This window comes from Lutra lutra, chromosome 3 (genome assembly GCF_902655055.1).
Source record: "Lutra lutra chromosome 3, mLutLut1.2, whole genome shotgun sequence".
Classification (NCBI taxonomy): Eukaryota; Metazoa; Chordata; class Mammalia; order Carnivora; family Mustelidae; genus Lutra; species Lutra lutra.
Genome location: NC_062280.1, coordinates 128,171,312 through 128,187,029, shown reverse-complemented (window position 1 = coordinate 128,187,029; position 15,718 = coordinate 128,171,312). Strand labels below are relative to the sequence as shown.

General features: G+C 40.9%; 1 protein-coding gene across 3 annotated transcripts in view; it reads right to left on the bottom strand.

Moving 5' to 3' along the window:
- The window catches only part of B3GLCT (beta 3-glucosyltransferase), a 124,389-nt gene that overhangs the window by 10,248 nt on the left and 98,423 nt on the right, over window positions 1–15,718 (bottom strand). Inside the window, exons 13-14 of one of the 3 annotated variants that reach the window (XM_047723088.1) lie at window positions 12,602–12,721; window positions 4,203–4,347 (exon numbers count right to left, since the gene is read on the bottom strand). In XM_047723088.1, the coding sequence (XP_047579044.1) occupies window positions 4,203–4,347; window positions 12,602–12,721 (265 nt within the window). The remainder of the gene's footprint in view (window positions 1–4,202; window positions 4,348–12,601; window positions 12,722–15,718) is intronic. The other 2 variants (XM_047723091.1, XM_047723089.1) reach the window with 2 other exon arrangements.

Below are 15,718 nucleotides of genomic sequence, written 5' to 3'. Positions count from 1 at the left end.
TTGCACTATTATCATCATATATATTGCATTTACCTATGTTATAAATCCAATAATAGGATTATAAATATTGCTTTAAACAATCTTATATTTAGGGGCACTTAGGTGGCTCAGTCATTAAGTGTCAGCCTTTGGCTCATATCATGATCCCATGGTCCTGGGATCAAGCCGTGCATCAGGCTCCCTGCTTGGGGGGAAGCCTTTTTCTCCTTCTCCCACTCCCCCTGCTTGTGTTCCCTCTCTCACTGTCCCACTCTGTCAAATAAATTTAAAAACTCTTTTTAAAAAATCTTATATTTGTTAAAGAAATTGAGAGAAAATAGGTTTATATACATGCTTTTCTTCTTTTAATTATATATATGCATATACATATATGTATACACAAACACATACACAGTCTTTTATATTTTCCTCCATATTAACCCTATCCAGCATTCTTCCATTCCTTCCTATATTTTTTAATTACCATATGCCATTTTCACTCATCCCAAAGGATTTCCTTTAGTTTTCCTGTAGGGGAGGTCTACTAGCAAAGATCTCTCTCACTTTTTGTTTACCTATGGATATCTTTATTCCACTTTTGTTTTGGAAGGATAGCTTTATTAGATATAGAATCATTAGTTGATTGCTTTTTTTTGTTGTTTTGTTTTTTGCTTCTGCCTTCAGGCTTCTATTATTTTTAATGAGAAATCAGCTAGTAACTATATTTTTTGTTTCTCTTTTCATTAGGTTGCTTTTAAGACTTTCACTTTTTCATTGTCTTTCAGCAGTTTGACTATAACATGTCTCTGTGTGATTCTTTTCATGATTACCCTACTTGAGCTGTCGAACCTTTTAGAGCTATACATTAATGTTTTTCATCACATTTGGGAGGTTTCAACCCTATTTCTTTGAAAAAAATTTTCTATCCAGTTCTCTCTCCACTCACTTTTTAGGACTCCCATTAAATGTATATTGGTATACTTTATGGCTTAAAGTATTTTAAAGTTCTGTTCATTATTCTTTAGTCATTTTTCTCTCTCTTCTTTGGACTGGGTAATTTCTATTGATCTGCCTTCAAATTCACTGTTTCTTCTGCCATTTCAAATCTACTATTAAGCCCACCCAGATAACTGCTCATTTGAATTATTTGGTTTTACAACTATAGAATTTTCATTTGTTTTTTATTGTAGTTTCTATTTTTTATTAAGATTTGCTATTTGTTGAATCATTGTAATCATATTTTCTTCTGGTTCTATGAACATGGTATCCTTTAATTCTGTGGCTATGATTTTATTAGCTTCTTGAAGTCTTTGTCTATCAACTCCAATATGTGGTCCCCACTCAGAGTCGGTTTCTGTTCCTACATTTTTCCCTCAGTACATCTCTTTGCCTTGTGTCATGATAATTTGTTGAAAGTTGATTATTTTGAAGATGTATTGTAACAACAAATCTGCTTAATTTTGCTACTTTTAAAATATTTTATTTATTTATTTGACAGAGAGCTAGAGATAGAGCACAAGTAAGCAGAGCGGCAGGGAGAGGGGGAGAGAGGGAAACAGGCTCTCTGCTGAGCAGGGAGCCCGATGCGGGGCTCAATCCCAGGACCCTGGAATCACAACCCGAGCCAAAGGCAGAGGCCTAATGACTGAGCCACCCAGGCGCCCCAATTTTACTACTTTTTTAAGAAGTAATTTGCCTGGATTTACATTGTGGAATCTTTCTCACTGCAGTGTATGGCTATTGATATCTCCACTTAATTTTTAGTTCTAACTTTTATCTTATAGCTTGGATTGCTAGGGGTCATCCCTGTGCTTGAATAGCTTAGTGGTTAATTTATCATATGGGCAGAGGTTATGCTCAAACCTTAAGCCCCTAAGGCTTCTATCTATGTATAGGCTGGAAAGCACATTCAAAGATTCAGTAGGTTCTCAAATATGCCTTGGATTTTACTTTCTTCTAGGCTCATCCAATGTCCCATGTGCATGGTTTCCCAGTAGGCCAGAGAATTGTGGAGAGCTTTTCTAGCCCTGTTATTTCTCTCTTATTTCCAGGGTACAAAGTATTAAATTTCTGGCTAAGATACCCTTTACCATATCTGAGACTGCCACCTCAGGCCCAAAAATGTGCAGGTTTTTCTTACTTGTTTCTTACCAAGTTTGACTATTTTAGGATTTTTATCTCTCCGTACTCAAACCAAGTGCCCCCCCTCTGACAGCAAAGCGGCCATTTTCCCCAGCCAGGCCCATACAGATTAAACTGTTGTTGCTCTTTCCAACCAAGCTGGGGTGGTTGGAGAGGTGGAGCTTGGGTGGGGCGGGTGGGGGGAGACTTCAGGCAGAAAGGCCTCAGAAGACCTCATACTCTTCTCAATTAGCAGTTTTTCAGGAATAAATGCTTCTCAGTGCTTTTGGTTTATTTCCAGAGTCCTGAAATGAGTATTTTAACAATTTTATGCAGAGGATTCATTGGCCATTGCATGCTGCCATACCCACTGGTAGCATATAATTTTGAAAGAACAGGAAACCATATGCTCCAGATCCTTTGTTTTTAATAAAAATATATACTAGACATTCCTTGAAGCCCCCTTCTAAGCCTATGATTTCACAATTACCTCCCCTGACTAAAAAGAAGAAAAATGGCCCAGGCAATTTTGTATCTAAGACCGTTTCCAAAAGCCTACTCTTTCTCTAACTCTTCAGGGATCTTGGATTTGTATCTTTGCCTTATATGTGTTTCTCAGTATGAACAAATACACTGTTTGGAGCACTGTTCAAGCATTATAAATGGGAAATAATTTGTAAATCATCATAAACTCTCTAAAAGAGGCTTAAGAATTAGAAGATATATAGTGGTATCTATAAGGAAGGATATGCTTTAAGCATATTTTACAATTTTGGAAAGATTTAAAATTTAATATGTGAATTAGGGAAATCAAGAGCTTTAAAGTCTGTGAAATGACAGTAATTTTTTTCATTTTTAAATTCTCTTCAAAGGATTTTTGCTTAAAGTATATTTTCCTTCTTTCTTTATCATTTTCTTTACTAGCATATTCTTGCCTTAGTGAAAAAGGCTGCTATAAAAATCTAATGCTGCTTTTTTTTTTTTGGAGTAACATCTAATGCTGCTTTATTAACAATAATAAATCATTCCCCTTATACACCAACAGTTTTAATTACCCCTCATTTCCTAGAAGTGAAACTCTATGAGATAGAGCAAGAAAGAGCAAGAGAAAATAACTTGCTTCTCTAAGTCATCCTGTAACACAACACATAGGCTTAAGATGGGTGAGACCTCCCAAGGTTTTAAAAGATGGTTAAGTACTCATGACTGGTACCAAGAAAGAGGTTTCTAATACATTTCTTATTATGAAAATCTGTTTTTATTCTCCCTTATGGTCCTCAAGATGCAGAAGTGGATTCTGCCTTTCTTGATAATGCAAACACTTTCTTTGCCTTGTTCAAGTTATTTCCTACAGTGCTATTTCTGTCATGTTCAATTTTCTATATTGCTATGATAGCATTTGCTACTGGTTACTAAATTTGACAACATATTTATTCTTACAACATCAGAACATTAACTGACCTAATTCTTAAAAACTACCAAAAAGAGTGCGGAGGATTCCCTTCTCCAAACCACAGTATGATGGTTTGGAGCACCAACCATCCCTGGTAAACATCATCTGAGACAACAACCCCCAGATTATATGCTTATTGAGATACTAAACTGAAGCTTAATAGTGTTTAGCCACCTAAGTTTAATAGCAACCAAAGAGGAGTAAGCCCAATAAAAAGGTAACCAGTGGACAGTGTAAAAACCTAGGACAGTACAGAATTACATACACTTGGCATATATACAGCAGGAAATATTAGGTCATTCCTATAACTTCTAGATAGCATTTAATAATTTTAAAATGCCATCTATCTTTTAACTCAAAAATAGGGGAGGGGGGCGGAGAGCAGATTTTCCCTGGTCCCATATTCAAGGACAATGATCAAACACCATTTTGTTTTCCAGAGGTTTCTGCCTTCTGTCTTCCAGCTGGGTATGGTACAGATCAACCCTCTGGACAAAGAGGTCTATTAAGGATGCCCCTTTGGGGCCTGTCCACATAGTTCTTAATGTGGTTTCCAGAAGAATATGTGAAGGGAATGAAGTAGGATCTTTAAGTGAGAAGAAAATCCCCCTCTCTCCCTCTGAGGTAAGTATAGAAACATTGTTCTCACCTGATGGAAGAGAGGGCTGTGTGTCACAGGGATTCCCAACCCACTAAAGCACATCCCTAGGACCATATCGTCGGGGGCATCATGGCTGTAGCAGCGACATTTACTGGCGAGAAGTCTCCTGATTGCTTCTCTGCTGAAGACCATTCTAGTGGGAAGCCAGAGCAGACAGAGAAAAGGGTTAGAGCAGCAGGTCCTCCAGACCTTTAATCTCAATAAAGAAATAGAGTTCAGAGGCCACATTCTTGATAAAGATGTTGACATCATCAGTGTTTTATGTTTAATAGTTATTCTGGGGAAGATGTTTTGTGCTTTTGATGAAAGGAAAATTTGCTTTGAAGACTCCTATACATATCTAACAGGCAATTTTATTTCCTTATATAGTTTTCGCAAATGAATATTCTACAATGTTCTTTTCCTAATTTGTCAATGGAAAATTAGAATAGTTCTTCAGTTTTAGCACTCTTAATGAGGTCAATAGCAAAAGCCACCAACATTCCCAGCAAGTAGATGGGCCCATTAATACAGGTGATGACTGACAGTGAGATCAAATCTAACTGAAACAACCAGGCATTGTCCAAGTGACTCCAGGCTATGAAAGTTCCCTTAAGGTGACTTTGAGAAAGAGAAACAAGAGAGAGACAGTGAGAGAGAGAGACTGAGTTGCCTCAAATAGAGCTATGATGCTACTTGACCTGGTATGCTGGGTACTTTCTGGTGGGACTCATGCCCAATCCTGCCATTCTGTGCCCTCCTTGGATCTTCAGGAGGCTGGAAACTGTAAAATAATATTTTCCAGACTCCCTTGCCAGCTAAGATCCAGCTTCATTCTGACAATGAGGGGCATAATACTGGGGGAGGCCGTCCACTTCTGGCTCCAGCAGTCTCCGTGGTGAGGCAGGCGATGGGGGACTCTGGGGCAACAGAATATTGGTAACAGAACCACAGCGGCCGTGGGGAGCCAGTGCGAGAACTGGCTCAGACACAGTGTTGAGACCCAAAAGCAGAAGCGGCTAGAGCAATCCACACGAACAGGCTCCAGAACACAGCCTTTGCTCTGCTCTTCCAGCCTACAGGGCTGTAGCAGCTTTCTATAGTTACTGAGTTCTCAGTAGAACCCCTGGCACCATTTTATTCCTCTGGCCCTTCCCAACACTTCGGCACCAAGTTCTTTTTGAAATACAGATTGGTCCTAAAATACAGGACTATTCCAGCCCTATGGTAGTAATGGCTTTTCTCATAGTATGAATAATCCAATAGCTGACAGGGCTGAAGGGACTAATATGGTTCACAAATTCATTCCCAGTAAGCGACAATTTCCTTTAAGGCAAAACTGTCTATAATTTGTCCACGTATTTCCAGAGCCAAATGCAGGGAATTGCACACAAGTACTCAGCAGAATTTGATGCATCAAAGAAGTGAGAATAAAGCTGCCTTTACCAAGATGTTCTTCCAAGGGGAGGGGAAGGAGTTCTATGAATCAGTCTAGTGGGAAGGAAAAAAGGATAGACCTTGAAGACAATCCCTCATGCGAAATGTTGATTGCATACTCAGCTGGGGGTTTAACTCGCTTTAACTCGGTTCAGTGACCACGCGCTGGTGATGAAACGCACACAGGGAGGGCCTCTCCCTGCCCTGGCCAACATGTCAGAGGACACGGTGAAACAACACCAGACAAGAGGGAAAAGCAGCTGTTTAAGTTGATACAAGAAAATAGGACCGTACCTGAGGAAAAAACACAGTTCTTGTGAACTCTACCAAAAGGAAAACTCCATGTTTGAAAACGCACCAGAAATTCTCTTTCTCTCTGAGTCTAGGGCCCATAAGGGACTGGGATAGCACCTTCGTATGGGTCAAACCCCCACTCATCTACCTGATCCCAGGAAGAGAGCCTATGTAAGGTGATATGCACCTGCCAGAGACAGACCCTTAAACATCTATCCAAGGCCACATTAAGGGGAATTTCCCAAGTAAGTATAATGCAGTTGACCTTGAACAATGCTGTGCTGAGGGGCCAGCCCCATGTGCAGTTTAAAATCTGATCCGACTTTTTTGACTCCCCTATAAGTTACCTACTGATAGTCTACTATTGGCCTTACTTAGGTAAGATAAATAGTCGATTAATACACTGTATGTTATATATATTATAAACTGTATTCTTACAATAAAGTAAGCTACGGAAAAGAAAATGTTATGAAGAAAATTATAAGGAAGAGCAAATACATTTACAGTACTATACTGTATTTATGAAAAAAAATCTGCATATAAGAGAAACTGCCCAGTTCAAACCCATATTGTTCAAGAGCCAACTGTACTTGTATTCCAATCAGAGCTCTCATCATCTTTATCTTAAGCCTGATTTAAATAAAAGACTTTATTTTTTTCTTTCGTCAGCATCTAACAGAATAAGAAAGAAAAGGAAGGCCCACTGTTTTATCGTGGCCCACTCTCTGAAAAGTTAATTTTACAGGAAGATAAAAGGTAAGCATAAAATCTTTATTAGTAATTTTTTTCCTATTTTTTCCCTACTCACACAGAACAGTCGTACATTAATTATTCACACAAACTAAGCACACATGAGCCTTTAATAAGACGTGCTTATTAGTATGCTGATGGGTTATTTAAAAATGAAATTGTCCCCCAAAATGGAAAAGTACCAGACATATCACGGTATGTCTGCTCTGCCCAACTTTTAAATATTAAAAAGATGTTGAGAGGCTATAAGACCAATAATGTGATTTCTTTTAATATAAACACTCTAATTTTAAGCAGAAGAAAAACTGAAATGGGAAGCAGGGGCTTGCCCAAGTCTGCGCGTGCAGAGGAAGAGCACATACAGAAGGTGAAGGGCATCAGAAACGTGCCTGCCTCTCCCGGTCTTCCAGCAGAGGAAGAGGTCAGGACTGTCTCCGGGTAACACTGTCCTCAGCCCCTTCGAGGAGGCTGCCAAAGAATATGAGGACATCCTGATCATAGCTTCCTACTCAGACATAGGTAAGTATTTCAAAAAGAAAGCGGTTATTGAAAAAACTGTCTGCAAATACCTGAACATTCAAGGAGTAAGCAATGAAATGAACGCCAGGCACCTGCATTCAAATCCTGCAAAGGTCTCATTTTCCAAACAATACGGAATACCTACACATAAATCACTGTGGAGTCTACACTCCCGATTCAGCTCCGCTTCGTGGGGCAGAAGGGAGATGGTTGAAGGCAAGGCTTTACAAAAACTTAACTTGACTGTAAACCACAGCGAGAACACAAGAAACACATTTCATACTACAACCATTTGTATGTGTTGTGTGTATATAAAACTGAAACAAAATTTCATGAAACAACATACACCCCTACTACATGTGATACACTATGATATTTCTATGTTATTCTATTCCATTTTATAGTTCATTATTTTTAAATGATGGTCATGATCCATTCATTGGTTTTATAAGCCATTAATTGATACTGACTTGCTGTTTACAAAAAAATTCATGCTGGTTCTTAAGCTAGATCATCAGAAAAGTCTACTGAGAAATCATTTAACATGATGTCTGCAGCTTTCTTCAAAGGCTGATAAGAGACAATCTTGTGATAAATGTTTCTGCATCTTTGTAAAAGTGCTATTAAAAACAGAATATTACACCAGTCATTAGTTATACAAAGACCAATGCTCAGTGTTCATGCATTTGTTTATTCATTTACTCATTGTACCTGGTAAAAAAAAAAAAAGAGTCCCTATGCTAGCAAGTGAGGATATAATGAGAAATGAGACACAGGTGTTGCCTTCAAATAATTCATAATTTAGGTGGAAAACAGAAAGGTAAATAGGCAATTAAATGACAATGGTTTGCATAATATGCTATGAAAGTACATTTGAAAGGCATCAAACCCAGATTTGAAAGGCCAGACTAGGCCAAAAGCTTCCAGGAATAAATAATAGCTATACTGTGTCCAAAAAAATGAGAAGGATGAACTGGGTGACAAAGAAAATTGGGCAGGGGATACAGTGCTATACAGAGACCAGCAGATGCCAATCTTGGGGAAGAGGAAAGAAGAAATGCCTCCGAGGAACTGAAATAAGATGAGGGTACAGGTGAACGACGCTAGAAAAGTAAAAGAGCATCTGGCAAGGTCATCAGAGGCCCGGTAAGTCTTTTTTTTTTTTTTTAAACATATAATGTATTATTTGCCCCAGCCCCGTGAATCATCAGGCTTACACAATTCACAGCAATCATCATAGCACATATCCTCCCCAATGTCCACAACCCAGACACCTTTTCCCTCTCCCCCCACTCCCCAGCAACCCTCAGTTTGTTTTCTGAGATTAAGATTGTCTTATAGTTTGTCTCCCTCCCTGGTCCCATCTTGTTTCATTTTTTCCCTCCCTTCCCCCATGACCCTCTGACCTGCCTCTCAAATTCCTCATATCAGAGAAATCATACAATAATTGTGTTTCTCTGATTGACTTATTTTGCTCAGCATACCTTCTAGTTCCATCCATGTTGTTGCAAATGGCAAGATTTCCTTTCTTTTGATGGCAGCATAGTATTCCATTGTATATATATACACCACATCTTCTTTATCCATTCATCTGTTGATGGACATCTAGGTTCTTTCCATAGTTTGGCTATTGTGAACATTGCTGCTGTAAACATTTGGGTACACATGCCCCTTTAGATCACTACTTTTGTATCTTTGGGGTAAATACCCAGTAGTGCAATTGCTGGGTTGTAGGGTAGCTCTATTTTCAATTTTTTGAGGAACCTCCATACTGTTTTCCAGAGTGGCTGCAGCAGCTTGCATTCCCACCAACAGTGTAAGGCCCGGTAAGTCTTGATGAGGAATTTGGACTTTATTCTAAAGGTAACAGGAGGTTATACAGGAATGCAAAAGATTTTTACTTCCCATGGCAATGCAAAAAAAAAAAAAAAAAAAAAAAAAAGTTTAAATCACATTAACCAACAGAATTGTTGAAGAGATCAATGATATGAAACCCAGACGAACTAATTTCGAGAGAGAGGAATCCTTCCCAGGTGGGTAGCAAGCTACGGCATCTTTCAGGGACAAGCTGGGTCAGAGGACAGGAGGGAGGAGAAAAGACCAACCAGCTAGAGGCATTAGCCCCAAGTCCGTGGACCCGGCAAACCAGCAGTGATGAAAATGAGGCCTAATCCCAGGCCAGCATGATTTCTATAGGAATCCAGAAGTCTATCTTAGATGCCAACAGTAAGCAAGAGTTCATAGTCTTGGGGAAGAACAACAGCAATGGAAGTGAGGGAAGGTCTCTGTGCAGGAGGGCCACAGGATCAGACGTGATTGTGGAAAGACCTCTCTGGCTATAGTGTGGTCGACAGCAAGGAGCAGAGAAGATGAGCTGTGGCAGGAGCACACATGTAAGAGGTGGGGTGACCTCAACTAAACCCTGGGGAGGTGGAGACATAAGTGGTACTTAGGAGACAAAACTGACTGGGTTGACTGAAAGGTCCTGGGGAATGAAGAAGAAAGGATAAAATAGACTCACAAGTCTCTGGGGTAGAACTCGAGATTCCATGTGTTCCCTGAGGCAAGACTACTGGAAAAACACTAAAGCAGGGGCTAGAGTCAGAGGATGAGGTCAGGGTGGCAGTGATGGGTCTCAGGTCCTGTGAATCACCCCAGTGGACATGGCCTCTGGGAGGTAGAGGTAGGAATCCGAAGGTCAGAAGGGAGGTGTAGCAGGGGATAGAGGTTTGGGTGCCTTCAGCACAGTCATAGGGGTGGATAAGATCACCAAGGAGAATACAGAGTGAGAACAGAAGGAATACCAGAAAAGATGCCTGGAAAACATAGCCATTTAAAGGAGCTATGGAAAAGGACCCAAGAAGGAATGATCAGAAAGGCAAGAACACACAAGGATAGGACACTGTTCTGGAAAGCAAGAGAAAGGAGCACTTTAAGGAGTAAGTAGTCACTTTTGTCAAAGGAACCAAGAGGTTAAACAAGAGAAAGGTTGGAATTAGCCACTGGACATGGCTATATAGACACAGCCACAGACCTCCTAAGCAAGGTGGTCTAGGTTGAAGGCCAAGCATGGGGGTCAGATGTGGGGGCTGGGGAAGAAGAGATCATGAATCATGGATTCTGAAGATGAATGGAAGGGGAGATGAGGGAGGGTGGCAGGAAGGAGTATTAATATGGGAAAACTGGAGGTGGCGGGAAGTCCATAGGAGCAAGGTAGAAGCTGAACACATAAGAGGTTAAAGGTGCTATCTCAGTGCTTACAGTGACCACCATGGGCTTGGGAATGGGAGCAGTGACACTCATACAATGCTTCTGCCGATCTGGCACTAGCCTGTGAGCTCCCATAAGGAAGGAACTGTGGCTTTTGTTTGCATCCCCCCCACTGCCCCGTCATGCCCACACCCACTAGGCTCATGGAGTGAATGAGCAACCACCTGGAGTGATGAAAGGCAATGCTGGCTGGGTGAGGTCAAGTGCCATTTCAGGCTTCAAGGGCCAGTCTGTCTCAGAAACAACAGTGAAATCCAACAGGCAAGGAAGACAAGAAGATAGTTTTCTTGACAAGAAGTCACTTTTGTGTTAAAAGTATATTAACACCTATGTAGCTATAATAAAATATACAAACACATATTCAAATAACAGGACCCTTTCAAAGGTAGGAAGTTCTTACTCAACAGATACCATGCCCTGATCCTTAACTAGCCCCAGTACCTCACCCACTAAAAACTAAATGCATTACCATAAGGCTGCACATAGCTTGAGCTTTTTTTCTTTTTCTTTTTTTTTAAGAAGAGATCAATACTCCTTGGCCTTCCCTTTAGTGTCTTCTCGAAGGCCTACCTGCACCCGCATCTCCTGATGCTAATGACCTCAGGTAGAGGCACGTCACTGCTCAACAAAGATCAGTACGCCTGTCCAGGCTTGGGTATCTCTATGAAAGAGCCACATCAGTAGCCATGTTCTATTTTTTTATTATTATTTCACCATAGCACATATTCTTCCCAACATCCATCACCCAGCCACCCCATTCCTCCCACCCCTCCTCCTCTCCAGCAATCCTCAGTTTGTTTCCCAAGATTAAGAGTCTCTTATGGTTTGTCTCCCTCTCTGGTTTCATCTTGTTTCTTTTTTTCCCTCCCTTCCCCTATGATCCTCTGTCTTTTTCTCAAATTCCTCATATCAGTGAGATCATATGATAACTGTCTTTCTCTGATTGACTTATTTCACTTAGCATGATATCGTCTAGTTCCACCAATGTTGTTGCAAATGGCAAGATTTCTTTTGCCATTTTTTGATGGCTGCATAGTATTTTTTGATGGCTACACAGTATTCCATTGCATATATCTTCTTCTTTATTCATTCATTTGTTGGTGGACACATCTTCTTTATCCATTCATCTGTTGATGGACAGCTGGGCTCTGTCCATAGTTTGGCTATTGTGGACATTGCTGCTATAAACATTGGGGTGCATGTGCCCCTTCGGATCACTACATTTGTATCTTTAGGGTAAATACCCAGTAGTGTGATTGCTGGGTCGTAGGGTAGCTCTGTTTTCAACTTTTTTGAGGAAACTCCATATTGTTTTCCAGAGTCATAGCCATGTTCTATTAACCACTGAATCAGCTAGACCACACCAGAACCCCTGGAATGTGATTCTGGAGGTCCCGCACTAGGAACCATTCTGATCTAAGGGATTGCAAAGTAAGAATATAAAGTCCTGACCCTTCAGAGGTTTAGAAACCAGTGCCAAGAATGTTGCTCAGCACATGGTGGATATTCAGCAAATACCTGTTGAATGACTTTAAATCACTATAGTTGATACCAAGATCCTCCCTACATACCCCAACAGCAAAGACTACAGAAATAATAGAAAGACTAATTGCTCAATTGATTTACCCATATAAATCAAATCAAAATCTTCCCCACAAGAGATTAGGCAAATGCTCATTTAAAAATATTGACTTTTCACTGGTATTTAAAACCTATCAATCCTACACAAATATCACTTAATTACTTAAGGTCAAACTCTTTTCTGAAATGTGATTTATTAGCACCAGGTAATTTAAAAATCTAATGACTTATTTTTCTGACCATAAAATCTATATCCAAATTTCTTTTTTCATTTAAACAATCAAAACTAATTGGCTACCTAGGAATAATCATTCCTATAGGGACCAAGTACCTTGGTCTCTACCAAGAACCTTGACAACCATTTATATTTCTTCATGGAGTAAAATATTCTTTAGCATGGGTTCTTTTCATAGTTCACAAATTTAATGTTCACTGTCCTATGACAGAAACATATACAGAGCATGCTGGTATCAAGACCACCGCCACAGACCAAGCCCTGTATCGTGGAAAGAGAAGTTCATGCTGAAAGTACGTGCAGAAAGCTATGTCATAGTTACCCTCCTCCTCCCGTGATGTAGCTGTAGCCGCCAGTGCCCAGGCCATAACCATACCGCTCTCCCAGAAACACCGGTTCGCTTGAGTCGTAACAGCTAAGCAAGTGTCGGAGCCTGGAGATGCTGAAATTCCAAAGGGAACAATAATGACTTAACTCCGAAGTGTGTTCATGGTAAAGAGTTTATGATTCTTACATCCCACTGGTCATACTATAGAATTATATGTATATATCTACAATTATAATAACACTATGAAATCATTTAGAGATGAAATTCAGTGATTTACAGAAGAAACGCATTTTTTCAAAAAGAGAAAAAAAATCGATGGACTCTGTATATGCCTGGCAACAGGAGAGAAACTAAAAAACAAGGGGCTCCCCAGTTTTAATAAGCCACTGCCAGAACATGGCTGCCTAGTTTGGGTGAAGGGGGCAGCAGGTTAATGAAGTAAAGGTTGCCGATGGACTGCTTAGCTCACTTCTACCAGTCCTGTTTCTCAGTAAGTGTGAACCAACTGTAACATCTTTTCAGGTGTACTTGGTGTGGGAGTGCTGACAACACTGACTCCATCTCCCGCCCTCCATCTTGGTCTCACCTGTAGGGCGCAGGTGGCACCACTTTAGATAACTACCCTGTGATGGGACCACGCCTCTCACGCCATAAAAGCTGGGGATTACGGTCTGGATATTAGCAGAGAATTGCTGCATATTGCCGTCCCGACCGAACGACCCACCCACCCACCGAACGGCCAACCAACCCACGGTAAGCTGTCCTAAGTAAAACCGTGTGAACCGGATGGAGTGGCTTCTTCCATTTTCAGTATTAAAGTGCCCTCTCAGTCTGGAGGATACATGACTGACCCTCCTCCACCTTCTAACACTTGGTGTTGTGGGAAGGATACTGAAAATCAAACAAGCCATGGGTGAAGGGGCTATGCCGGGGGAAGCCCATTGTCCGTGAAGGAAACCCCAAGCGGTTTAGCTACCACCCTGTGGGCAGACTTGGTCTGGACTTCTGCGCATTTCAGACCAGTGTGTGAGGACAGGGATGCCCTAAAAAAAGCCCTATCTGAAACAGTGTGTGTTAGGACTGTGGGATACTGGAGAACATGGTATAGTGGTAAATAGATCTGAGACATCAGAAATGGCCTAAGCCGCTGCTCAGCCTGCCTTGTGACAAAGATTATACACTGCAGGCATAGTGAGAGCTGCAGGCACTTAACTAATCTGATTGGGTAAATGCTAGCATTAAGAAAACCTGGCTTAACAAGGAGGCCGTTCCCTCCGTTGCACCGGACCTCTATGGAAGAACTGGGGATGAAACATGCCATTTCCACCCAGCATTCTGGTGGCCCAAATGAAAAATTACTTTCCTCTTGTACGAATTTCCATATCTCACAGTCAGCCCCACAGGCTAGGTATGGGACTTCAGTATCCATTCTTGTCCCTGGGGTTAAACGTCCGACTGCTATAATAGCCCCTATAATGGCAGACTTACATGAAACCGAAAGGGAGATCAACTGAAAAACAGGGAAAAATAAAGGATCCTCCCAATGATAAAATGGTGGAAAGGGGGGCCTATCAAGAGCTTGTAAACAACAGTAGCAAGATCTAGTATTTGGAAAGGGAGGTGAACCATGAGAAACTATGGACTCTGAAAAACAATCTGAAGGGTTTGAAGAGGTGGGGGGGTGGGAGGTTGGGGGAACCAGGTGGTGGGTATTAGAGAGGGCACTGACTGCATGGAGCACTGGGTATGGTACAAAAACAATGAATACTGTTATGCTGAAAATAAATTTTTTAAAAATGATTAAAGGTAAAATAAATTAAAAAAAAAGATCTAGTATTATCTGGGACCCCGAGAGAAAATACAAACAACCCATTTCAGTCTTGCTAACCTCTAGAAGGCACTGCCTAAGAGAAAGCAGTTTACTTCCTTGAAGGAGGGCTCTAAAAAGCCAGGGGTGTTGCCAAGTGCCCCTCTGCTAATGGCAGAATTTCAGGGGTGGACACCACCCCTGAGACTAGGGAGGTGGGCCAGAGACTACCCCCAGAGACTAGGAGGTAGGCCAGTGTTGCCCTCTCATGCGTGCAATAGGGGGCAACCAGAGGCCCCAGATGGAGTTAACCATTTATTGGTCTTGTACCAACCAACAGACTGTGCAATCTCTAATAGTCACTGGCTGAATGCACACTTACCTATGGAGACACTTCAAAATTTGGGGGAGAAATAAAGGCAAAAAGGGTAGTAAGATGAGTACAGGCTTTAGGGATATTAATGCCAAATGTGAGCTGTGAATTGAATGTAACTTCACATCCAGAAGGGTTTGGCTGGGGCTTGTGGCAACAACAAAATGGGAAATCAATTATAGTTATTTGTGTAAGTTCAAATAAGAACGTGGTCTTGTAGCAGGACACCACTGGAAGAAAATGTTCTTTTAACAGGACATTGGAAACAGTGGTTATATTACCAAAGCTGCGACTGGAAGGTGAGACCAAGGTTGATGTTGAGAAGGGCTAGCTTTTCCATGCCTGAAGAAGTTACCCCACTTACAGATACCTTATAAAGTCCTTCCACTGTGTTCTAAACTAGAGCTGACCAGGTCCCACTCCACCAAATCCCCAGTTCTCTCATGACATTAATCAGTGTTTCCTGAAAAGATTTGTTCCGTGGTCAATGTTGGATTAATTTTTTTTAAATTGGCCAAATAAATTTGTGTTCCTCAAGCCTGGTGAGCATCATGCATGTCCAAGATGTGGATATATCCAGTATTTCTCTAACTTATTAATCACAAATTCGTACAGAGAAGTATTAACACCGAGAAGACTGGTGCTCTAGAATTTCATTTTTCCTCCTTTAGGGGATAGGTAGGATATTAAGAAGTCAAAGTGGAGATGCGCGAGGTGAAGAGAGTGGAAAGTCCACTGGGGCATCTTACACAAATAGCCCAGCTAGTAAGCCTAAAGCTGAAAATGAATAAATGGATGAAAAAAATCACTTAAAAATATGGTGCGAAGAGTTTATAGGTTTGCTAATCATGTTTCTACCTGCCCCTAGGTCAAGGCCTCTGGCAAAGTTGACAGTTTCTCAGTGGCCAGAAAACGTTATCTTTGAAACTGT